Here is a 24,485-nt window from a genome sequence, read left to right on the forward strand (position 1 = left end):
GTCGGGAGGGCGAGCGGCTGGTGGTCGGTCCCACCGACGAGGGCCGCTTCCTGCGTCTGAAGGTGGGCAGCATCCAGAGGAACCGCTCGGCCTGCAGGGTGCTGAGGGCCGGACAGGCGGCCACGCTGGCTCTGGGCAACTTTGACCGCTCGCTGCTGCGCAAGGTCAGAGGTCACCTGACCTAGAGACTGTGTCTGTTTGATTTGATGTTGTCCTGGTCCTGATCCAGCAGGATCTCTGATCCCTCTGCCAGCTGACACTTGAAGTCCAAAGTTGTGTGCGTTTTACAGAATGAGTCCTTTGTCTTTAATCATTTCGTTTTGTTAACGTCATTAGTTCTGCATTCTGTATTTGATCATAAACCAAATTAAAATGTTGACCCGATGATTGAAAGTCAGAGGATCCCCAAAGTTCATGACAATCCATCCAATAGTTGTTCAGGTCTGAACCAAAGTACCGAACTCACTGACGGACCGTCGTCACACTCACGCCAGCAGCGATCATAGCGCTAGCATGTTCCGCTCCCATTGACTTACCATACAATTAGCTTTCTAACAAGCTAACGCTAACACGCTACAACTTAAGCTCGGAGCAACAGCCGAGTCAGAGATGTCCTAAAAGGGCCACCGTACCGAGAATAAACCGGGATTTTGAATCTCACTGGCTCTAAAGAGCAAAGACTCTCTCCTCACTTTTCATCCATCCAACTTTTCTGTTTGCTGGCGTGTAATAAAAACTTTTTTAAGTTTTGTTGTCGCGGCAGGAAAGATGTGAAAGCTTCTCTTTTAAAACTGCTGGCTCGCTTTGTCCTCACCGAAAAACAAACAACTCTGCAAAAAAGTGCACCGTTGCAGCTGGTGTCAGCGAGCGATGACGGCGATGTGCGTTTTGCAGGGGATGGTGATGGTCAGTCCCAAGATGAACCCGACCATCTGCTGTCAGTTTGAAGCCGCCATCGTGCTGCTCTTCCACGCCAAGACCTTCCGCCGGGGCTCGCAGGTCACCGTTCACGTGGGCAACGTCAGGCAGACGGCCACCGCGGAGTGCCTTCACGGGAAGGTCGGTGTGTGGATGACGTAGATGCGCGTGTGATCGCCATCTTGTGGCGGCTTTGTGTTACATGTGACCCCCACCCCCCCCCTCTCTCTCCGCTGCAGGACGAGCTGCGTACGGGCGAGAGAGCCGTGGTCCGCTTCTGCTTCATCAAACACCCCGAGTACCTGCGACTGGGCGCCAAGCTGCTCTTCAGGGAGGGCGTCACCAAAGGCATCGGCCACGTCACCCGCCTGCTGCCCGCCTCCCAGAACCACGACCAGAACCAGAACCACGACCAGAACCTGCAGGAGCATTAGAGACGGATGCTGCGCTTCCGGGGAGAGCTCTCGACTGTGTCGGACGTCATCAACGCATCTGCTTCGCTCTCCCGACACATGCCAGCGCTTTTAAATCTCCCGTCCGGGATCTTCTTCTGTCAGAGACTCCCTCCTCCTCCTCCTCCTCCTCCTCCTCCTCATCACCATCTTCTTCTTCCTCCCAGCAGACGTTCATGTCTTGAGTTAAAGCCGGCTGACCTCGGTGGACTTAAGCCCCGGACGATTAAACTGATATTGTCCGATGGCTGTCACGAGAAGACGAGCGGGATTATTTTTCGGGGTCGGATTTGAGAAGGAACGGTTTTAAAAGAGACACTGAACTCAACATCTCCTCACGCTCTCACCACGTAGGAAATCTGAAGACGGGGGATTATTTCCAGCTGGAGGTTGAAGTTCCCTTCCAACAGCGTGAGGCGTCGTCTCATCAAACATGTTTCTCAGCCCAGTACGCTTCAAACGGTGAATGTTTCACATCAGCGGCGGGCGTCAAGGGGTCAGTTTGCTGCAGACAACACAGCTAAAGTCACACGGCGGTAAAGCTGTATCGACTGTATATATCGCCATTATTGATTAACCTGTTAAAATACTTTTCAGCGTCATTTCCAGAAAATAGTGAAAAATGTCCGCGGTGACGTCTTCAAACCCCAAAAATATTCACTTTACAGTCGTCTAAAACGGGAAAGCGGCAGAAACTTTATCAAGGGATTAAGGATTCGATTATCCAGGCTTCTGCCGATACTTGTTCTGTTTGATCGAGTGATCGACAAATAGAAAAAGTGAAACCTAGAGACCAGACCGGAGGGCGTTTAGAGGAGGATCAGCTGCTTTCCGTGCGTCCCTTAAACCTTAGGAGACGAACTAGTGTGCAAACAAAAAGGACTCCCGACCCCCGCAGGGCTCCCAAACGTTCCTCAAGAGCTCACACTGAAACCACCGGCTCCTTCTTTTTGCACTTTAATCACTTTTAAATCGTCACGATGAATCCCTTCTGTCCCGCCAACACTGGAGCGCTTACAGACTAATCAGAAACCTGTTCCCCAATTCAGCCTGGTATTCATTCAACAAACCACAATCTGTTTCTCTCTCTCAGATGAATCATTAACTGTGGTTTTTTTTGGGGGGGGAACAGAACAATGTTTTAGGAGAAACTTCACAGCCTTACTTTGTTCACTTTGTCGAGACTCGTGAGCTGCTTCTGAGCTTCTACGTTCAACATCTTTACAAACGACTTCACGTTCGCATCTTGGGTTTCCGGTCTGTTTCCGGTCGTGTGTAGGAGGCTGGATGTACCGGGCAGCTTGTGTCGCGAGCTTAAACATAACCTGCATGCTCTTTGAACCGCTAATCTTCTCATTTAAAGTATGAAGTAATATATGAAGTGTTGAAAACCGTTTTTTGTTTTGTTTGTTTTTTTGCTGAGGTTCTGTGCAATTGTAAAAACCTTAATATCGAATGTACTTTCCATGGACCCCGTGTAGCGTTTGAACCCGCTTACCGTTCAAATGGAGTTCTTTGCACTTTGTCCGCATGTGATCCTGCAGAGCGCCGAGCTGAGAGACCGACCGGCGGGACGTTTAGACGTTACAGGGTGGATGTTCCTGACTGTCCAACAACTCATGAATAAACTGTTGAAACAACGACTGAAACGCTCTCATTTTTACGTCATTCGTGTTTCCTGCAGGATGTGAAAATGGAGCATCGAGGACAGAAGGCGTGATTTATTTGACTTTTATTTTGAAAAATCTTCTCGTTCTCCGTCTTCGCCAGAGTCAGAGATGAAGAAATCAGTTTCATATCGATAGTGTGTCCAGAGCAGAGAGAGGTCCAGCAGGTGTTTAGCTTAGCTTAGCACTTAGCTTAGCACAAAGACAAGAAGCGGGTGAAAACCGTTAGCCTGGCTAAATAAAATAAAAATAAAAAACACCACTTGCTTCCTCTTATTTAAAACCGGCTTTGTAGTTGATTTGAGCTGATCAGGCATTAATAATCTACTGGGCCAGAATATTAGAACAATACTGAGATTAAACACGTTCAGTAGTTTGTCATTTAAGTCCTCATTTCAACACGATAATGAATGATTACAAATCAAGATGTTCACTAAATGATGTAGATTGTCTTTCTTTTACTTTATTTTTTAAGAATTTACTGAACATTGAAAAAAAATCAGCTTCTGACTTTATCTTTTTAAAAAAAATGACACAAACTCTGCACCGTAACAGAACAACTCTTATAACAATTAAAAAAAACTCAAATAAATCCAAACCGTTTTTTTTTCCTTCACACGTAGACGTGTTCATTAACGACAGAAATATCAAACTGACCTTTACTAATGGCAGCCTGTTGACAGTCGAGCCCACAAAACCCGGCTACAAATTAATTTTTTTAATTACCTGGTGAAAAATAATCTGCACTACAGAGCTCCAAAGAAACAAAAGGTCTTTTTTTTTCTTCTTCTTGCTCGCATAATTTATCGTCCAGTTTACAGACGTCACTCACTTCTTCACACACGACACAAACTTGTTTGCACAAGTTCATATTTTATTCCCACAAACCACTAACTTATTGTTTTGTTCCCTCAAGACACAAACTTTGGGCTTTAGAACTTGGTGAAACTAAGTGTGAGTTATGATTCCAATATGTGCTACATTTGGTGAGGACTAGTGGATGCTGTAACAAAACGAAGGGAGTGTACCTTTAAATACTTTAATAATGACAAAACCACATGGGACATTTGTCACATGTGGTCAACTGTTTCCTGTCTTTATGTCAACTGTTGCTATTCATTCAAATAAAATGAAAATCTTATTTCCCCGATGCCTCAGGGCAGCAGATGTACGAGTCACTGGGTAAAGTGGTAATCTGCTCATTTCACCACAGGAGGCTGATGAACTATCGTTTCTTCTTCTGTCAACGACAATGACTTTATGTCATCGTTATGACATTCTTTGTGCTGAGGTCGACAAACCAAACAGGTCCAACAGCAGCCCAGAAAACATCTGTCTCCCTCGAGTCCACAGGTTTAAACTCCTCCTCGTAACATTTAGGTCTTTCGTCAGTCGGCGGTTAAGCCAGGCTCCTCTGCCGCGGCTTGATCCTCAGATAGAGCTGTGAAATGGAAAAAGGGAAAAGAATGTGTCATTAAAAAGACGATCCAGATAACATTCAAATTCTGAAACTCGTTACGTAAGACTGTTGAGGAACAGAGTTCTCAGAGCCGCTTTTAAACCACGATTAAAACAGATTTAGGAAGAAACAGTTTGCCATTACATACAATTCAACACATACAGAGAATACAGTTTTAAAGAATATCATATTTGAAGGGCTTGACCTTAAATGGATTTATCCGTTTTTACCGTAATTACAATTTCTGCTGCATCGAAACTTCTCTGGAAATTTTGCCTATAATTATTAATCCAGCAATCAAGTGTTTTCTTATACAACATCTTTCACACAATAAAATACATAAAATACAACATTAAATACATGTATCAAAAGGTAAAAAAGTTACATTTGAGCAAAATAAAGTAAGAAATATGTATGAATACTAAAACCATGGCATACAAACACACAAGAAACTGTATGAAATCAGAAATAAGAATAATTCTAAAAAAAAACATTTTTTTTAATATATATCTAACACTTTTTCTTTCTTTCTATGAGCTGCCAGCGTCTCACCCCCAGCAGGTTGCGGGGGATGTAGCCCTCCCGGTCTGCACATCTCGCCCACCACCACTCCGTCTCCGCCTCGTCGTCGCGCCGCAGCACCGTCATGCAGTCGCCCTCGCTGAAGCCGAGCTCGTCGTCGCTCTGGGGCTCGTAGTCCCACAGGGCGTAGACCACGCCGCGGTTCATCACGCCCATCTTCTCCTGAACGCCTGCCGCCACACAGACACACAGAGAGAGAGAGACGTTTAGAGACGAAACCACTGTAAGGTCACCGGGATCACACTGGGACCTCATCGATGGTCCCCGGAGGCCCTGCTGGTTTGTCCATGCGCCGTGTTTAGTCTCACCGTAGAGGAACTGGGAGCACTGGGCGTAGCCGTCTTCCATCTCCTCACACTTGTCGGCGGCCGTCTGCATGTCGCTGTACGTGGTGGCGAACACCGCGGCCCCCGACTCCACCAGGAACTTGCAGACCTGGACGTTGTTACAGGAGGCGGCGCAGTGGAGGGGGGTCCTGGAGACGAGGAGAGAAGGAGGAAGAAAAGGTTTGAAAGGTCCGAATCATCTCCCACATCTCTGATTTGAAGCCATTTTCTTCAATCCCAGCTTTGTAGGAGGAATAAACATCTTCTTACATGACTACCAAGCTACATCCATGTAAAATAGTAACTGATAACTGGTGACAAGCGTTGATGACATCCAGGATTAATAACTCTTAAATCTTCGGCGGGGCGGGACGGTGAAGCCCCGTGATGTCGTTCAGGTTCAAACTCACCAGCCGTCGCTGTCGGCAGCGTTGGCGTTGACCCCGAACTGAACCAGGAACTTGACGATCTCCGTGTGGCCGGCGCAGACGGCGTTGTGCAGCGCCGTGATGCCCTCGTCGTTCGGCGAGCTGGGGTCGTCCACCTGCAGGACGGACGCGAGATTACGGTATTTTTTTTCCACGGAATCCAGAAAATCTATTGAATACTCTAATATTCAATAGATTTTCAAATGACTGTTTTTCAAGCTCAAAACGCTCAAACTGACGTTAATCGAAATTGCAACGTCAATACAAAAAAATTACCCGAAATAACACAACCTGTGACTAAATTACCAGCACATTTAAATACAGAATTCTATGCACCAAACCACTACACTTCATACCTATCCACTGTGTTCAGCTGCTGTTCACACATATATATATAATGATAAGTCATCAAATATAAGATTTAAGGAACATATCATATGTTTTGTGCCGTTATAAGCACTTCATAGAGTTCAATTATTCTATAAAAATCATCACATTTTCTGTGTTTGTGAAAATGTGAGGGGATCTGCGAGCGTCCCCGAGTTTCATCAAACCGGGCCGCTGGTGGACCAGCAGATTGAGAGCGACTCACGTCGTAGATGACCCTCTGGACGAGGTCGTACTCGCCCTCCAGAGACGAGTCCAGCAGCAGGGCCAGAGGGTTGAACTTGACCCGCATGCTGTGGTCGATCCGCTCCGAGTCGGCTTTGCGGAGGATCGACTTCTTACCCTGAGGGAGGAGATCGTTTTTTCATCATTGAGTTGACGAGACGTACTGTAGCACCCTGTTGACCGTTACTCTGGGGACACTCACCGGCGGCGCCGTCACCTGTCCTGTGACCTCCGGCGGCTGCAGGTTGAAGCAGTCGTCTCCCTGATCCCCCTCCTCACAGGCGGGGTAAGGTGGAGGCGGGTAGGGGGGGAACTCGTCGGCGAAAAAGTCCAGGTGGACCGAGGCGGACGGACAAACCTCCTCCTCTTCCTTGTCCTCCGGAGGGGGGGGCAGGGAGCGGCAGGCGGCGGGGTCAGGGATGGGTGCGCGGGGGGGCAGAGGGGGCGGAGTCAGACCGTCCTCCGGGCTCTCGGCGAGCGGCTGGTTGTCACCGGCTCTGAACATCGCATCGGCGCCGTCCATCCCGTCCTCGTGAGGCTGGACGTACGTCCCCGCCGGACCCACCGTCTCCATTGGGATGGTTTCCATTGCAGCCAGGGTGGTTTTCTGGTAGAGCAGCTTCTGGATGTTGGGACCCGCCGGGCCCTCGGGCTCCGTGATGGAGCTGCGTTTCTTCAGGGGCCGCGGGGCGTGGTGCAGCCGGCGGCGCAGGGCCTCCAGGTCGGCGTCGCTGGGGTTCCTGTGGGGGTTGGACAGGAAGGGGAGGAGCTTGGTGGGGCTCAGCGGCCGCGGGGTGCCGCGCTCTGCCGTCTCGGCCCCGACGCCGTTGTCGGCCTCGCTCCCCTCGGACGCGCACGGCCCAGAGGTCATGACGTCTGAGGCGGCGGTCTGCTGACCCCCGCGAGCTGGTTTCCCGTACACTGTGAGGAGACAGAGACATGGAAGTCAGAGGCAGCAATGACAAACCAAACATCTGTTGAACAGCTGGAAGAATAACTCCGTTAATCCAATTACTGTATGAAGGTAAACTGAATATCAGTGTGCTGATTTTACATTTTTGTGGCGATAACTGTTTGATAATTTGTTAAAAATAAAATACAAACAAATAAATACTACCAAGAGTAGTACTAGTGAGTGGCTGTGTTGGTGCATCACCTCTGGGCTGGCTGCGGGGCAGCGTGCCCTGGCCGCTCGGCTGGTAGCCCTTCCCCTGCTGGGTGTACATGGAGTAGATGGACGAAGCCGCCAGAGTCTGAGGCTTCCGCAGCGCGGGGGGCGGGGCCTCCGAGAGCTCGGGGGTGTACGGCCGCACGGCGGCGGCCGGCGGACTCTCCTGCTTGTTGGGCAGAGGGAGGGTGTGGCTGTGGCTGGAGAGGACTCCCGCCGCCCTGAGGTGGCCCCCGACCGGTCGCACCTTACCGGGGAAGGTCCCGGTGCTGTAGGGGGGCTTGGAGAAGGTCGGCGGGCCGGATGAGGAGAACGGTTTGGGCTTACTGGGAACTGGAGGCGGACCTTTACCAGAAGCCTAAAGGTGGAATACAGAGAAATAAATGACATTATACACAGATACTCCGGCCTACTTATATATTTAGAAAACATCTTTTATTAACATGACAAGCTGAAATGTAATAAAGGCCTATGTAGAAACAAAAATAAGAATTCAACAGCTAAAAGACATTTTCAGAAATTGCTGCGAGGGACATAAATCTTATTTCTGGTATTTGAAAGCTGATGAATAAATAATGTTCCAGATGTGATGAGAGGTTGATCCCAGACATAAAAAGCTTTTAGTTTGAAAAACTACAGGATTCACAGTTGCACTCGTCATTATAGTCAGTACCTGTAGCCGCTGGCTCACTATAGTCCAACACAATGACACTAGTTATTTCAATTTCTCCACATAAATGAACATCTAATAGTAGGAAATAGAAGTGAGAGTCCCTTGATACCTGATTGTCCCTGAGCAGGTTGTCGGTGATGTGATTGGTCCGCGAGGGGACAGGGGGCGGGATGTCAGACCCAGAGAGGGCCTTCCTATCTGTGAGGGTCTTACCGTCTACGAGAGGGATAAGAGGGACATCATCATCATCATCATCATCACCATCACCATGGTCTTCTACCGTGTGGCATTTTTAAACAAGTTTTAAACCTCCCAGACAGGAAGTCAATCCTCAAATCTAGATTGCGTAGCCGCCGTTTGAGAAGTCGTAGGTAGAATGTAGAAATCGCGCTCTAACTGACCTAAGCTGTGGCCGCTGAGGCTGGACATGCGAGGCAGGGTGGAGGCGTGGCTGTAACCTCCACTGGACTCAGAAAACGAGCCGCTCCAGTCAGAGAGTTTGCTTATTTTTGATGTGGCAAAACCTATAAAGAGGAGAGAGACTGGTGTTCAAACACTGTAGGTACACATCTGTGCCAAACAGCTTGGACCTTCAGCTTGAGATCAAACAATCAACTTCTTATAATACATATCCTCCTTTTTCTGTAACCTCCGGTACGGTTACCTGAGGCGGGTTTGACTGGTCTGGGAGGCGGCTTCAGGGACGAGTCGGGCATGGGCAGTGTGGCGGTGCCGTCCGGGTACGCCGGCTTCACCAGAACCTCGTGGCGAGCCGGGACAGGAGGCCCCTGAGAGCTCGGCGTGGACGAGGACGACTGGATGTACGGCCCCACCGCCGCCACCCTGGAGCCCACGCCGTGCTGAGGGGCCACTCCGTCTGAAGCCGCCTGAAAGGGAACGATTTGATATTTGACAGCCGTTAAGTAAAATGTCTGCGGAGTTTGTGTCCGACGGAAAGCGGGTATCAAATGAAACTTGACGGTGGTGTAATGTTACCTCAAATGTTACAAATTTGAGGTATTTTTCCCTGAATATTTTGTCCTCATTCCACTTTCTTCTTCTACTCGACTTCATTGAAATGACAGCTTTAGTTAGTTTACAAAGATTTTTTTACAAACAAAACATCAAAATGTGAAAGTACAGCTGAAAATATAATTATTTATTTTGGGGATTATTTTGATGGTTTAAGTCATTTTTCACGTAAAAACATTTCATGGTTCCAGCTTCACAAATGTGACGATTTGCTGCTTTTCCTTTAAATAATGTTAATAATTGTAATGTATTAGTAATAATGTTGAGGTTTAGACGACAACAAACTTTGTGAAGATGATACTTTGGGCTCTGAGTAATTGTGACGGCATTTCTCAATATCTTCACTATTTTTACAAACTAAACAATCAATCAATTAAATTAATGGAGAAAATTATCAGCAGATTAATCCATAATGAATGGTGTTTTCGAGCTTCTCTGTGCTTTGTTTACATAGCCGGTCCGGCCGCTCGTGCATGTTAATGCATGCGAGTCCCTGTGTGTGTGTGTGTGTGTGTGTGTGTGTGTGTGTGTGTGTGTGTGTGTGCGCCCCACTGGCTAGCGAATCGCAGCCACTCTGCACGCAGCCCCAGGTAAACACTGTTAGCTCTGTCAGCACTGCTGCCGTTGTTGGCGCCGTTTGCAACTTTAGCTGCTAGCTGCCGGCTCAGCCGTTGCCATGTTGAGAGCCATGTGGAGGCAATCCCTCAATCACAGTATAGTATATATATATATATGCTCTGAATTTGGAATTTAGCAATTTTAAGTAAAAGATCTGAATACTTAGCTCAATACAATAGCTACTGGAAGGTCGCTAATTTAGCAAACAAAGGCTTGTAAAGTGAATATTTTGGTTGTGTGCTCTCACCGGCAGGTTCTCTTTCTGCTGCAGGGCGGCCTTCTTCTTCCAGAGTCGCTGGCGGAGCTCGGCCAGCCGGCGGTCCATCGACACCACCTCCAGGTTCCTCTTGTTCAGGCTGTCTCTCTGCTGCTGCAGCCTGCCGCTCTGGTCCTGGTTCAACTTGTTCCTCAACTGCCGTGTCAGGGACGGAGCGCAGTCAAAAAACTGGTCGCGAAGGAAGCTAATATTGCGAACGTCTACATTAGCTAGTTAGCGTAGCCTTCCCGCTAAGCTCAAAACTAGCTGCACTAGCTTGTGTCGCTGTCTAGTGAGCTAGTTAGCCGGTCTGCTAACAATTCCAACATCACAAAGGTAAAGTGAAGGTGAAGGTATGTTTACAGGTACATTTTTGTCCTACTTTAGGACATTTCATAGACCGTAAACCACGATTAATCTTTCGTAGATTCATCGTATGGCCTATGAAGGACTGATGAATTATTGTAGGTCTCACCTGCAGCTCTTTATAGAGGCGCTCCAGCTCAGCTGTGGAGGAGGTGTTGTGGTGATGATGGAGAGAATGAGGAGGAGGAGGAGGAGGAGCAGGAGGAAGAAGAGCCTCCAGTCTGTTGCTCCTCAGCGCCTCCAGCTGGTCGCTCAGCTCCTCCACCCGCGACACGGCGACCAGCAGCTCTCTCTGCTTCTGCTGGAACAGACCGGTCATCTGCTCGATCTCCTCCACTGCGACAACAAGCACAGGAGCCACAGATGAGCAGGAGGACTGGGTGAGTGTGTATACAGTATATATATATATATATATAGTGTATCACACAAGATAATACGACAAATGGTTAATTAGCCAACCCAAGACCTCCGTCGTCACACCGACCTAGCTTGCTGTTGGTGAGGCGCTTCTGCTCCACCTGGCCCCTGAGGGCCCGGACCCGGCGCAGCTTGGCCTCCTGGTTGTGTGCGTTCTCTCTGAGCTGCTGCAGTCGCTCCTGGTCAGACGTCTCCGGCTGCTGCTGCCGCTGATCCTGCAGCTTCAGGTAGCGCAGCCGCTGCTCCTGCAAACACCCGGCAAACACACTCGGTGAATTAGCTCCGTTTGAGCTGGATGCATGTCGAGGTGCCTTTAAAGTCAGGAAGGTGTGGAGACTTATTTTTACGTATTTTTTGCTGTATAAATGTTTATTTCCCTGTATATTTGGATTTCTGAGATAAACAATAGGATAATAGTAAAGCAACCTGTCAACCTGCTGCTTACAGAGTTACAATTTCCCAATAATTTGTGTCTAATAAACACAAAGCTGTCTGTTCCTGCTCTGGCCAGGTATGTATGATGTCGTATTTGCATTGCGACGTCGCCTCTGAATGCTTTACTGTTCATTAGATGTTGTGTTTAGAAGTCCAACAGGGAAGTGCCAAAAACTGCAGTTCCTCACATGGCCACTTGAGGCTCCAAAAAAACCCACGTTTTTATTTCTTTGTCGTCCCAGACCAAATATTCTCCGGATAAATTTAAATATATTGATTGTATATTTTCACAGTATAGATTTCTAGTTAATTTTTTAAAATCTAAATGTGTGAAAAACATTCAAACAAAGCATCATGTCAATGACCAGCGACACAAAGCGGATCATTTTTTTAAACAAAAAAGTGAAGCGGAAGACAACCCCGCACTAGAAAAAGCTCCAAAAGCGGGAGATGAGGCGATATGAATACATTACAATACAGGCATGCAGAACATGTATTTGGGTCATTTCAACTGAAAGTGGCACAACATTTACAGCCCAGTTCTGAACAGTCAGAAGTGGGCCTTTGGGAACCTCTGCTGCAGTCGAGTTAATGGAACAGCAGTAATACCGGTTTGCCAGCAGAAACGACAGAGATCAGTAGTAGCCGAATTTGAGTATTTGTCCGAGTGTACTATTATGGGTAATGATAGCAGCAACATTGGCAGTAATAGTACTAGCAGTGTCAGTAGTACTAGCAGTGGAGTGTTTGGGTGTTTCCTACCTTGGAGGCCAGCAGCTGCTGCTGTGCATTAATCTGCTGCTGCTGTCTGGTTGCCAGATCCTGCAGGTCGCTCAGCGTCACCTCCAGACGAGGAGCTGAGACCTGCAACAAACGCACACACACACACACACGCACACACACACACACACACACACACACACACACACACACACACACACACACACACACACACACAGAGTCAGAGTTCACCTTCAAATGGACATGAACAAACTTTCAGAGGCGGTAACGGTGCAGCCTTCACACCGAAGCGCAGCAACTTTTCTGTACATTCAAATGACGGCACAGGTGGCGGAGGCTCTAGCGTGCCGAGCGCCAGCAATAGCTCCAACGCTAACTGCTGGATTTAGTTTCTCTTTTGATGGAGCTAGGCTAACAGTTTCCCCCCCTCTGCTTCCAGCCTTTGTGCTGAGCTAGGCTAAAGGCGTCCCTGTACCGGACGCACGGAAAACGGTGAACGTGTCTCACCCCGTTCTCCAGACATCTCTCCACAGAGGCTTTCACCTGGTTCCTCTTCATCATCGGATCTGCAGCTCTGGATCCACCTGGATGTAAAAACAAAATGTTAATTTTGCATTTTGTGGCTCTCGGGATTGTTCGGAATGAAATTTCTTAGAAACTTTTGGATGGATTGCGGTGGAAAATTGGCATCAGACGTCAATGGTCCCCCAAAGGATGAACAGTGACCCTCTGACTTTTAATCTAGCGCCACCGACAGGTCAACACTTTCATTTGTCCAATGCTTTTGATTTATGACCAAATACCTGCAGAACTAATGACATCCCCATCAACTTGTGTTATCATAATTAGGCTTAAGACACACTGCTATACCTGTCCTCATCAACCCTCACAGACATCAATATCCCACAACTTATTGAAGCGCAACAAGAACAAAACTAATTTTCCAGAGCACCAAATGTGGATAAATCCGCCGCTGAAAATAGTCCCCAACAAATACACTATTTCCTCCTGTTTTTTTTAAATAAAAACTACAGTGAAAAGCTGTTTTAGCAAATTACAGAGCCTTTAAATGAAACTATATATTTGTGGTTTAATATATTTACATTTTCAGGAGGAACCAATGGGCTTGGAGCTGAGAGCTGCAGACAGGAAGTCAGAAAATATTGGGAGACGGACTGACATGTTGTTGGTTTGAGGCTGCACATGGGATTTGTTGGCTATAAGAAAAATAGAAAAGAACACCAGCCTTCTCCTCTGAGGTATCTTCTGCACAGCATTGAAGAGATCAGGGCTTACAATGACCTGATGGAGGAAACTGTCCCGACTGTTAATCGGCACAGGAAAACCTCAGAGGGGATTTCTTTGTTTTGGGGACAGAAATAAACAATAAATCACAATCCATAGAAAAAAAAAAAAAGAAAAAAAAAAAAAAAGAGTCCAGCAGCTGCACACTCGAGTCCCGTGAGTCATAAGCTGATTACGGTTTGTCATCTACTGTACCACACTGAGCCTCCACCGGTACAGTACGGACAATCCTGCTGTTGATCTGCACCATGTGCTAACTTTAATTCCACATGCGCAAAAAAAAACCAACTGGATTACTAAGAATACTCAGCTGAATGCAGTTGATTAAAGTATTTATACTCAGTGTTCTCAGTGATCTGACAGTCTGTCTGGAGGACAGCTGTGCAGTTTGTCATAATTCTCCACATAATGACTCTTGACAAGCACTTTTACATTACATTACAGTCATTTAGCAGACGCTTTTATCCAAAGCGACTTACAATTCAGTATCTATCTACACACCGTAGGCACAGCTACGGGGTTAAGTGTCTTGCTCAAGGACACATCGGCATGAGGCTAGCGGAGCAGGAGCCGGGGATCGAACCGCCGACCCCATGATTGAAAGCCCTGCTCTCCACTTAGCCACGGTCTACTAGTTGAGATCAGTTTGCACGTTCTCAGCTATCTCCAAAGTACAAGATGGAATCACATTTAAAGTGTTTTTTTTTTTTTAATTAAATTCTGGCTTTAATGCATTTCCTTTTTTTTTTTTGGAGCTGCGGCGTCTTATTTCAGACTCAAAAGGACAGCGTCAGCAGGATACACAGATGCAGTCTTCTACAGCTGAGATCAGTCTGCACAACGGTGAGTCAGAGTAGGAGGTCACAGTCAGGAGGTCCTGCTGTGACTCGGCTTGGCCCCCCGGCTCCACCTGACAGCAACAGCAACAGCATTCCTCTGTGGCTTTGCCGCGTGAAACCGGACACTGTATTGTGTAATCTGAACTCTGCATAACTGGAGGCTGTTCAGATTATTCTGTTAAGTCTTTACACAAAAAGCATAATCAGATTTAAAGCGCACTCAGAAATGAGCGTTACTGCGCGCTGCACTATACTGATGCACATGTTTGGAATGCACTGCTGTTGAAAAGTAAGTAATCAGCTGTTTTATTGATGTCTTTATCGTTTCCTTCAATAATACGTTTTTCAACCGAGATTTTTTTAAAAAAAGCACCAAAAGACACCGAATGGATTATTCACATTTGACGTTTTGGCCCCAAAAGAAGAAGAAATAAGCTTCCAGTTTATTTTACCAAAGACTGTTTTCTTCTATTCGTATTCAACTGATCTTCGCCTCTTTGTGCTCTTTCAATTGTAAGCAAAACAAACCCTTCAAACGTCTATTTTTTAAAGAGGACTTTCTACAACTTGATCCCCAAAAAAGACAATTCAAACATAAAGACGAGTCCTCTCAGACATCTAGCTGGAGCCAATCAATTTCTCTGTTTCTGGGCGGCCCAGTCCTCTGCACTGAGGTCTTTATCTCTGTGAACCATCCGCTGTTGTCCTGTGGAGGACGTGGACAGCCACGTATCACCTCATGGACCCACATGGAGTCACCAGCTGCTTCTTTTCATACCTGTGAGGAGTTTGGAGAATCACCTCCCCTCCCCCACCCCCACCCACCCCCGTCCCTCGAGCAGCGACAAGAACACGACTCCTCACCGGCTTCCCACATGGAAACACGTGGCTTCCCGCTGTGCGGCGGCGAGGCAGGTGCTTTTCTTACCCGACTCTCTTCCTGGAGCTCTCTGGTGACGCAGGAGGTAGCGGACCTCCCCCCTCTGCTGCCCCCATCGCTGCAACACCTCCAACATCCGCTCCCCTTCTCCAACGACATGTTCTAAAAAAAATCAAAAACATACGATATTTCAGGAAAGTCACATAAGAAACAAGTGTGTTAGCTTGATAAGATAAGTCTAAGACACTACGTATATTTAAGTGGAAACTCACCCGAGCCTCTCCACGTCTCGGCCAGGTAGCAGTCGGCCTCGCCGGGCTCCTTGCAGAGCTCCACCACATCCCTGCACAGCGTCTCCGGCGTGATGGGAACCTCGCTGAAGTGCTGGTCGTTGTTGCTGAGGTACACGGTGAGGAACATCTGCAAAACACGCAGCAGAGGTTTGTCGTGAACAGGTGATATCACGTGAATGTCATTGGACCGGGTTTCTCTGCGACCAAACGGAGCATCTGAACCAGGAACCAAAGAAAAGACAATGTAGGAAACCTGCTCCTTTAAAACATTGGCGTGTCCTTTAACAGATCGTGTTGAGAGGTAAACCAGTATGTGAATGTGACACGCTCAACCTGCCTCCTTCACCTTTACAGCAGCTTCATTGTGCTATTTAGGACTATGATAGATATTTGTGGACATAACTCCCATGATGCACTGGGCCATCTGTTACTCCAGCAGGGTATCTGCTGTCGGGCCCAGAGCCAGATCGGCTCCCACGGCCCGCCAACCGGCGCGGAGGCAGCGTTTCAAAGTTTGTATTCACGCCGGGTGGGTGGTGCTGAGAGGCGGCTTGCTCAACGGCTTCGTCGGAGGACTTTGAGCCGCACGTCCGCATCGGACACGTTGACGAAAAGTCAGAGGATCACTAAAGGGAGTAGGGATTCATCTTCTGGGGAACATGAATGTCTGTGCGAGATTTCCTGGCGGTCCATGGACGCCTGTCTGAAAGCAGGACCAACTGGAGCTGGTTTGTTGTATTTCCGAGGATGTATTTTCTCACTTGGAGGCAGCAGATGAAGTGTGAACCTGGCAGAGAGAAACTGGGATTGAGTACACAGAGTCGCCATCAAAGAGCTTAAACGGCGAGCTGTTTCCGGTGAAAAATGCTAAATCTTTGGCTTTTTAAATTCTAATCACTGAGGGAGAGGATTTTTTAAATTTTTTTTAGGGTAATACTTCACTTTGTCGGCTCTGTTACTCTGACTAAAAGGTTACCAGACAGCCACAGTGGACTCTGAGCTGCAGCAAATGGAAATGAGATGCCACATTCAAAGAGGGCATCGTGTAACACTGTGCACTCTGCAGAGGTGGCTCCTGGGAGATTTCTACTGCTTAAGCGTCAGCTAAAGTAAGTCAACAGAAAATCTCAGTGATCAAGACATCCTTTTAGTCCCTCCTTCATTAAAAATAACAAAGTCAACAGACTCCGTGACAGAGATGAATTAGCCGTCCTGCTGTCCTACATGGAGCTCTGATGGAAAACTGGAGCACCGCTATCTTCCTTCAGGTCCCTGAAGTGGGTCACTGCCGTCAGTCACCCAAACCGAGGTCGACCAGGGAGCCAATCAGAGCCGGGAGAGGAGGAGGTGCCGTCTGTCCCTCAGGACGGCCACAGGGAGCGAGACCTCCTGTCCTCAGTGAGGCTGCTTCCAGAACCTCAGCGCAGATACAGTGTGCTGCTTCAGCATTGACGTGTACCGCTACTGACGTGAGCGTAGCATGTCATGCTAACATTAGCACGCTACCATGCTGAGGTGGGAGTAGAGTTGAGAACTTTTACTTCAGTAGAAGTACTAATACCATACTGAAAGTCCTGCATTCAAAAGCTTACTTAAGTAAAATTGTGCAAGTGTTATCAGAAAAATGTACTTAAAGTATGAAAGGTAAAGTACTCATAGTGGTGGAATGCTACTTGTACATCCGCGTGAATGTGCTTGTTGCCTTTCTGACACAACTTCTCCTGGATGTAGCTCCCGAGTTCTCTAATCCGGCCCACCGAGGGACCCTTTAAGTTTTGCTTTAAGTCTCTCTCATCTAAAATACATACAGAGGTTCAATGGCCTGATTCATTTCCATAAACGCCCAGAACAGGTGACACGTGTGACAGCTTACAACGGGGAAGAGAAAAAGTCATAAAAACAGCGGCCCCAGCACACCCGTCAGTCTGAGGCCTCATTAAACTCCTGAGGATGCGGCTCTTAATCCAGCCAGGAATTAGCGCAGCATCACGCAGCTTAATACCGGCGAGCGGCCCACAACAACCCTCTGCTGTGAGGGAGGAACTTAACGGACCGTCTTCTGTCTGCAACACGACAACGGCTTCTTCAAAAACTAAACGACGCGGAGGTGGTGACCACTACTAAGCCATCAAACCAGGGACATTTTGAATTAACAGCCGGTATATTATTATCATAATATAATATAAGGAGGGGGGGGGGGAGGTTATGACGTGCAACAAAAGGTCTGGAGGCCAGAATCGAACACGGGGGAGGTGCAGTTCAATGGCCTGCTCTGAAACCAATGCGCTCCGACTGATGTTTTATTATTCTGATATAATCTTTGCAGCTCTGTTTTAAGGAGGTTTTTTTTCTCTCATATGCATAGAGCCGGTTTGACTGTTTGGGATTTTAACGATAATTTTGTCAAACATTTGCTTCTTTTATTACTGAAAAAAAAGGATTTTGTCGAGAAATATGATTTTTTTTTTTTTTCTTCAAAGTAGGATGTCAAAAAAAACAAAACAAAACTGAATTTGTGGTTTTGTATCAACACTCGTATTGAAACATGTCGAACAATATCCAGCTCTACTAACAAAGAAATATAGCAATCAAACACATCAGGGAAATTGTTATTAAGATTAAGGGATTTCTTCATCACAACATCAGTCTGGTGTACTGTTATTGATCACATAACTGTCCCTTTACCTACCAATGTCTGCTCTTTTTATTACTTTATTGTACCTTTAATTGTTTTACCTGCTCTATGTATCCGTACTACTTCTATCCTTGCGCTGCAGCAACAACAACAACAACAACTGAACTTCCTTTTTAAAAGGCTCATCTCATCTATTTTTGTTTAACTGTATTGAAGACATACGTTCACGGAACGCATCGATATTAAAATGAATGATTCAAGTTTTCATTCCGTCCCGCTGTGTCTGCTTCTGTTTCCTGCTGGAGGAAAACGTGGCGGCAGCTGGCGCATCCCAAAATGTTTTGCAGGCGGCGTGGACGGCTGGAGCCATATGGCCCGACAGCGTCACGTGACGCACCAATATTGGATTAATGAGAGACACACACACACACACACACACACACACACACACACACACACACAGCCCAAACCCCCGCCTGCTGTTCAGGACTCTACCACAGTCAACAACATCAACACAGGACGCTTCCAGCGAACTATCGCCGGAAGCTCTGAAACCGTTCTCCGATTGGCCCGGTTGCACACTGGGATCGTTCACACGCGTTTCAGAGTCACTAATTAGCCACTAATGAATTGTCTGTCACTGCGGGTTAGGGGACAAAGTCTCCGAGGTTCACCAACAGGTCACTGATTAAATCAATTAACCGATGGACCGGCAGGCAGCGGCCCCGCCTGAACCTCGAAAGCCACCAAAGTCCCGTCATCATGACTAAATTACACTGACGTGCTAAATGTTATTGTGACATAAACTAGATTAAAGCTGCATTCAAACCGTGTCAGCAGAACGGGATGAACAGGATCCCCCCCCCCCCCCCCCCCCCCCCCCCATCATTCTGATTTGGGAGCTTTTACACATTAATCCAATTTGATGACACTCTGGTAGACTATCAACAACACCACATGAATGGAAATGAAGCGTTTCTCTCGTGTTACACATAGCTTGTTCATTAAAATGAGTAACAATGTGAATTATTTTTCTACGTTATGTTTATTCATTAGCAGAAGTTGACGGTAGTATAGCCGGCCCTTTTTTTTTTTTTTGGTACCACCTCGATCGAGGATCCCAGCTGGCTGAGTCGATACTAGAAGTGGGGTGACCGTGGCTAAGTGGAGAGCAGGGCCGCCTTTCAATCAGAGGGTCGGTGGTTCGATCCCCGGCTCCTGCTCCGCTAGTCTCATGTCAATGTGTCCTTGAGCAAGACACTTAACCCCAAAATGGCTCCCGTAGCTGCGTCTACGGTGTGTAGATAGATCCTAGAATTTGTAAGTCGCTTTGGATAAAAGCGTCTGCTAAATGACGGTAATGTAATGTAAGTAAAAACCCGGCAGAGGACCACCGGTTGGTCAGAGAGATTTGTCACCAGCGTGTCATCTGACAGAAACCCCTAGTCATGACAGCACCTGGACCGAAGTCACAAAAACGTTACCAATGCGTTGTGCGGTGCGTTGTGCGGTAAAAATGACTGGGAGCGTGATATTTCATGACTTTGGACAATCTGCTCAAGGTCAGTACCTAGTTCACACTACGAGACTTTAGCCCCGACTTTACACTCGCAGAGTTTTTTTGGAGCTGCCCGACAAAAGCCCCGAATCGGCTGCTCGAGTGTCACGAGTCGAGAGTTCAAAGAGCCGAGAGACACGGCCGCGCACCGAAGACGCATCAAAGATGTCCAGCAGACTAAATATCTGGAGCTGCAGCCAATCAGAGGGCGCGACACGGAACAGCGGGAACTTGACTGCATGTGTTGCACTCGCAACGCGGACCAAAGTGGACCAAAGTTGTTGTCGCACCAAAGAGGGGAAAAAAAGGGATTTAGTGAACCAACGACAACATGAGGACAACATGAGAGGCTAGAACGTCTTTTCACGTGTCACTTCCTGAAAGATCTCGCAGTGCGTGACCCCCAACGACCCCCCCCCCCCCCCCCCCTCGATTAGGTGTGTGAACCACGCAGCGGTCTGACGGTTGTGAAAAGTCATGAGCTGGGCTTAAGGTGTGAAAGCGCCTCGTCACGCCCCACTAGCAGTCAGGATGCAGCAACAGAGAGCTGCTCCGTGTTCTCTGTTGTGTCGCACTAAAGCCTAAAAAAAACAAAAAAAAAAAACGGAACAAAATATCAGATTTTGTCGTCAGATTTCAGATATGAACATCAGCATCGGGCTGATATTGTAAACCAGGACGGTTCCCTTTTATAGTTCCTTATCGGATGAGGAATACGGACATAAAACTCTTCCTGCATGACCTTGAACGGCGCGCGCGTGTGTGTGTGTGTGTGTGTGTGTGTGTGTGTGTGTGTGTGTGTGTGTGTGTGTGTGTGTGTGTGTGTGTGTGTGTGTGTGTGTGTGTGTGTGTTTCTGGTCACTGTGGCAACAGTTACCAGGCAGCAAGGCGAGCTCGGCTGAGCCCTCGCCTGCAGGATGAGGACGTATTGTAATGATCGGGGTGCGCTGCGTCGTAGAGGAAGCAGCACGTCTGAAACATTCACGGGTGGTTTGGAGTCGCTCGCTAAACACAGACTTGAGAGACCAGATTCCCGGTCACCTTTAGACAGATTTGAGGTCTGAGTCCTTTTTGTTTTTCTTCTGTTGTCAGAGCTACAGCTCTCTGAATGTCAGGCACCGCGTGGATGTCACACACTGCTGTCTGAATAACAATACGGTTTCTGGAAAGAGAAGTCCAGCTCTCCGTTTCCTCAAACGGACCTTCCTCCTCCATCTCATCGTGTTCCTCGTTGAACCCTTTCGCACGCGAGGAGGAGGATACCTGGTCGTGCGTCTGAAGTTGTGGTTTGATGAACGTCGGCGTTTACTTTTACATATAAACTGTTACATTCAAGCACGTCGCCGCCAGGGAAAGCTCTCCGTATGTCTCAGTACACCGGAGTTGTGCCTTGCTTTACAAAATACTACTTAGTATGCTGGAAAAAACTTCCAAATACAGAGAATGTCATCACCTGTTATGAGTTTCAGCCACTAGAATCTGCATGTGTGTACTTCTAAACACTGGATCTGACCTTCATCTTTAATGCAAAGAGTTTGTAAAAGACCTTGATTCTCTTTTTTTTTTTGTGGATTGGACTTTGATTGAAGACGTTTTTATTGTTGACGGAAGTCTGCCGTCGGTGACTGGGGTCAGAGGTTACAGGATCAGTCTGAGGACATTCTATATTTCTTGTCAACTAATCTCACGTTCAGACCCCCAAAAACCAACGGTGACCGTATCGACTAACCAGCGTTTACACACACAGTAAAGCACCAAATGTGAATTCATCCACCGCTGAAAACAGTCCCCAACAAAATGCTCTATTTCTTTCTAAAGGTGAAACTATGCATTTGTGTTTTTAATGATTTGACAGCATGACAGAGTGAACCAATGGGCTTGGAGCTGAGAGCCACTGACAGGAAGTCAGGAAGTGCTGAGAGACGACCTAGCATGCTGTTGGTTTGGGTCTTTTAATGGGGTTTGTTGACATTAACAGAAATATGGAATAACACCGGCCTCATCCTGTGATTACCACCAGAAGGAATGAATCACAGATTACTTCACGGGGGACATTATCACGGTCAGTTTCAGGAGAGACGAAAAAAAAAATGTCAAAGAAGTTAAAACGGAAGATGAAGCAGCACTGCGGCGTGGATGAAAAGCTCTTTTTAAAAACCTGGGGAATACCTCCGTACACAATGACGACAATGGCACAATGGCGGCGTTCTATTATTAGTGGCGAGCTGATCTCAGAGCGTCTGGTCGGGACGTTTGTCAGTACGACGGGCAGATTTCCGTCAGGTCACAAAACACAAAGAACACACGTTTCCCTTCTCAGATGTGTTCTGATGACTCTGACGGGATTGATCCAGGAAGTCCCGTTTGTCCTCCGGTTACCTTGAGACCACACGAGTTCTACTTCGGACACGACGAGTGCGATCACATTTCAAAATGTTACACGAGTGATTCATCTTTCTGTCCGTCGATAAATCTTCTGATTGTTTAGTTTTACTCTTTAAAGTGCCTTTAGACGCCTGAACACGGCTTCAATTTAAAAAGGGCCACACCGGTGATTATTTAAAATGTTTTCTCTTAAAGTTGAAAAGTTGGCAACACGTTGACTGCGATGGTTCCTCCTGGATGACAGATATTTAGTTTTATTTCCTTTCATTAGGTTGTATTTGTTACTTAAACAGTTAAATCAGTTTTGTTTGTTGCGTCACATTGTAAATAATATAAAATATATAGATTTGAATCCCTTATAATGACCATAAAACAGAGTAAAGGCTTCATTGTTATTATCAAAACATGCTATATCAGCATTATTGGTGCAAGGAGCATTAATAGTAATATATATTAATATGAACAGGAGGGCGATTATGTTGAGTCAGTCTGTTTTTTGGGGGGGTTTGACAGAATACAAACATGTATGATAAGTTGAATGAACCACACTGGACCATGGGTAATACGGAGGTCATGTTCAAGTTCAGCATGCTTAACTGGTTGTGACGTTACTTTGATTTTTCATGATCTATTTCTTCAGTTAGCCTGATGATCAATTACACATTCTGTCAATTTGATTCAACAAAAAAAAAAAAAAAAGGGGTGTTCATGCTGTTTCAACGACTGGTAGAGAAACAACCGATCATGGGTGTATCTGTCCTAAAAGTCCAGTTCAGTTCAACATTTAACAGAGTTAAACCCCTTAAAATCAACATTTGAAGAGCAGCGCTATATTAAGGCTTTCCTTATCATTTCACCTGAACATGAATATGTAAGGCTAAAGGTTTTGCACGTGTTAAATTCAGGGATTCTGTTTTGATAGCACAGTGGACATGATGAATACGCTGCAGCAGTAGTAATGAGGATGGTGCCGGTTTATATGGAGACAGTAACAGGTGAACAAACACATTCATAAAACAGGATGAAGTGTTTGACACTCACCGGCATCATGTTGGCAGTTTTCCGCTCTGTCGCACCCAGACTGCAGCCGAAACCATTAAAGCATCCTCCTCCTCTGCGGTCCGTGCGTCTCCTCTGTGCGCTTCATTCACATCACATTCATCTTTATTATCACTTCAATATAAATATATAAATATATATATATATATATATATATATAAATATAAATATCAGCTCCTCCTCGACCTGTTGCAGTGGACCAGCGGGGCCTTTAATTCCCTCAGTCTGCGGTCCGATCCCTCTGGAGAGAAGAAGAAGAAGAAGAAGAAGAAGAAGAAGAAGAAGAAGAAGAAGAAGAAAAGAGGATTCTTTCGCAGAAGCTGTGCATGAGGCTGCAGGAGAAGAAGAAGAAGAAGAACAAAAAAACACACAGCGCCTACAAAATAAAACGTGAGTAGTGTTGATGACAAAGCTGCAGCAGCTCTCCTGCTGCGCGGTAATCCTGCTCAACATCCAGGATCCGTCTGACTTGTGAGCGTGTTTGGATCAAAACCATTCAATCAACACAGACCGCCGCCAGCCGGCGCTCCGCTGGAGAGCAGAACAACACTTCCGGGATGAGTTTTCACAATAAAAACCCGAATTTGTTAGATTACAGTGTCCTGGTTCCAGATCATTGAATCAATAATAGTACATAAAAGTAATGAAACCATAGACAATGACAAAGAAAATGTAAAAAATAAATACATAATATATATGATAAATAGATCAGTGATGAATCTAATTGAATTTAATTAAAGGCAGTAGTGGAGGAAGTATTCAGATCTTTAACTTAAAGTAAAACTTGAGTAAAAGTAATTATTGATGCATTCATATGTAAGAATAGTAAAGCTGTTAAATAAATGTAACAGAGTAAAATATTAAATATTTGCCTCCCAACTGTAGTGGAAGTTAAAGTGGCACAAAATGTAACTATTCAAGTAGGCAATAGCTCAACATTGTACTTAGGTGAAAATCTGCCTTTTTCCTCCTAATGTGGACTCAAACTAATTGACACTCTAATTTGTGTAAAAAGGCATTTAAGCAAATATGCATAATGTCTTATGTGAAAACAAGTGTATTGTTCCAAGAAGAAGAATAAAACATCTATGCAGACCTTCAGATTAATATCTTGTCTGAAAATATGTTTGTTTTGGTGTTTCTGAGTTCTGCAGTTTTTTTTATATGTTCTTGTTTTTTTTACCACTATCGTTTAAAAATATCAACTTTTACGCGTTTTTATTTTGAAGGGCTTGTTATTATTGTATTGTATATTCCGGTTCTAATAGTAGAAATTGACGGAGCTCGTCACCAGTATCTCCTGGCAACGAGAATAAACTCCTCCTCGTTTCTCCTCGTTGGTGTGTGAAACATAAAATCCTAGAAATTCGCCATAATTATT

The 24,485-nt window shown here is 46.3% G+C and overlaps 2 protein-coding genes across 3 annotated transcripts in view; one reads left to right on the forward strand and one right to left on the reverse strand.

Annotated features, from left to right (window-relative positions):
* The window catches only part of gtpbp2b (GTP binding protein 2b), an 11,271-nt gene extending 8,258 nt beyond the window's left edge, over positions 1-3,013 (forward strand). Inside the window, exons 10-12 of the mRNA XM_068726792.1 lie at positions 1-164; positions 895-1,059; positions 1,158-3,013. The exon at positions 1-164 is cut by the window's left edge and continues 8 nt beyond it. Of these exons, the coding sequence (XP_068582893.1) occupies positions 1-164; positions 895-1,059; positions 1,158-1,352 (524 nt within the window). The 3' untranslated portion in view covers positions 1,353-3,013. The remainder of the gene's footprint in view (positions 165-894; positions 1,060-1,157) is intronic.
* Positions 3,014-3,090: 77 nt separating this feature from the next.
* On the reverse strand, positions 3,091-23,589 carry LOC137884782 (apoptosis-stimulating of p53 protein 2-like). Of its 2 annotated transcripts, XM_068726790.1 has the most exons (19): positions 23,291-23,589; positions 23,087-23,186; positions 15,447-15,594; positions 15,223-15,336; positions 12,658-12,734; positions 12,172-12,273; positions 11,042-11,219; positions 10,667-10,893; positions 10,183-10,347; positions 8,950-9,172; positions 8,687-8,809; positions 8,395-8,501; positions 7,601-7,970; positions 6,647-7,365; positions 6,425-6,562; positions 5,815-5,948; positions 5,387-5,553; positions 5,049-5,248; positions 3,091-4,478 (listed from the first exon to the last, which is right to left on the reverse strand). In XM_068726790.1, the coding sequence occupies exons 2-19, from the start codon at positions 23,093-23,095 to the stop codon at positions 4,437-4,439; spliced, it is 3,243 nt and encodes a 1,080-aa protein (XP_068582891.1). In that variant the 5' UTR covers positions 23,096-23,186; positions 23,291-23,589; the 3' UTR covers positions 3,091-4,436. The 2 variants fall into 2 exon arrangements, with proteins under 2 accessions (XP_068582891.1, XP_068582892.1); XM_068726791.1 differs by lacking the exons at positions 23,087-23,186; positions 23,291-23,589 and having other exon boundaries at positions 15,447-15,768.
* Between the last annotated feature and the right edge of the window lie 896 nt (positions 23,590-24,485).

This window comes from Cebidichthys violaceus, unplaced genomic scaffold, assembly GCF_023349555.1.
Source record: "Cebidichthys violaceus isolate CVI_PGR_0920_01 unplaced genomic scaffold, fCebVio1.0.p SCAF_4, whole genome shotgun sequence".
Lineage (NCBI taxonomy): Eukaryota > Metazoa > Chordata > Actinopteri > Perciformes > Stichaeidae > Cebidichthys > Cebidichthys violaceus.

Excerpts from the sequence above, each read along its gene's own strand:
- LOC137884782 (XM_068726790.1), bottom strand. Across the intron at positions 6,563-6,646 it reads GACAGGTGACGGCGCCGCCG|GGTAAGAAGTCGATCCTCCG; the intron begins GTGAGTGTCCCC and ends CTCCTCCCTCAG. Across the intron at positions 5,249-5,386 it reads GTGCTCCCAGTTCCTCTACG|GCGTTCAGGAGAAGATGGGC; the intron begins GTGAGACTAAAC and ends GTGTGGCGGCAG.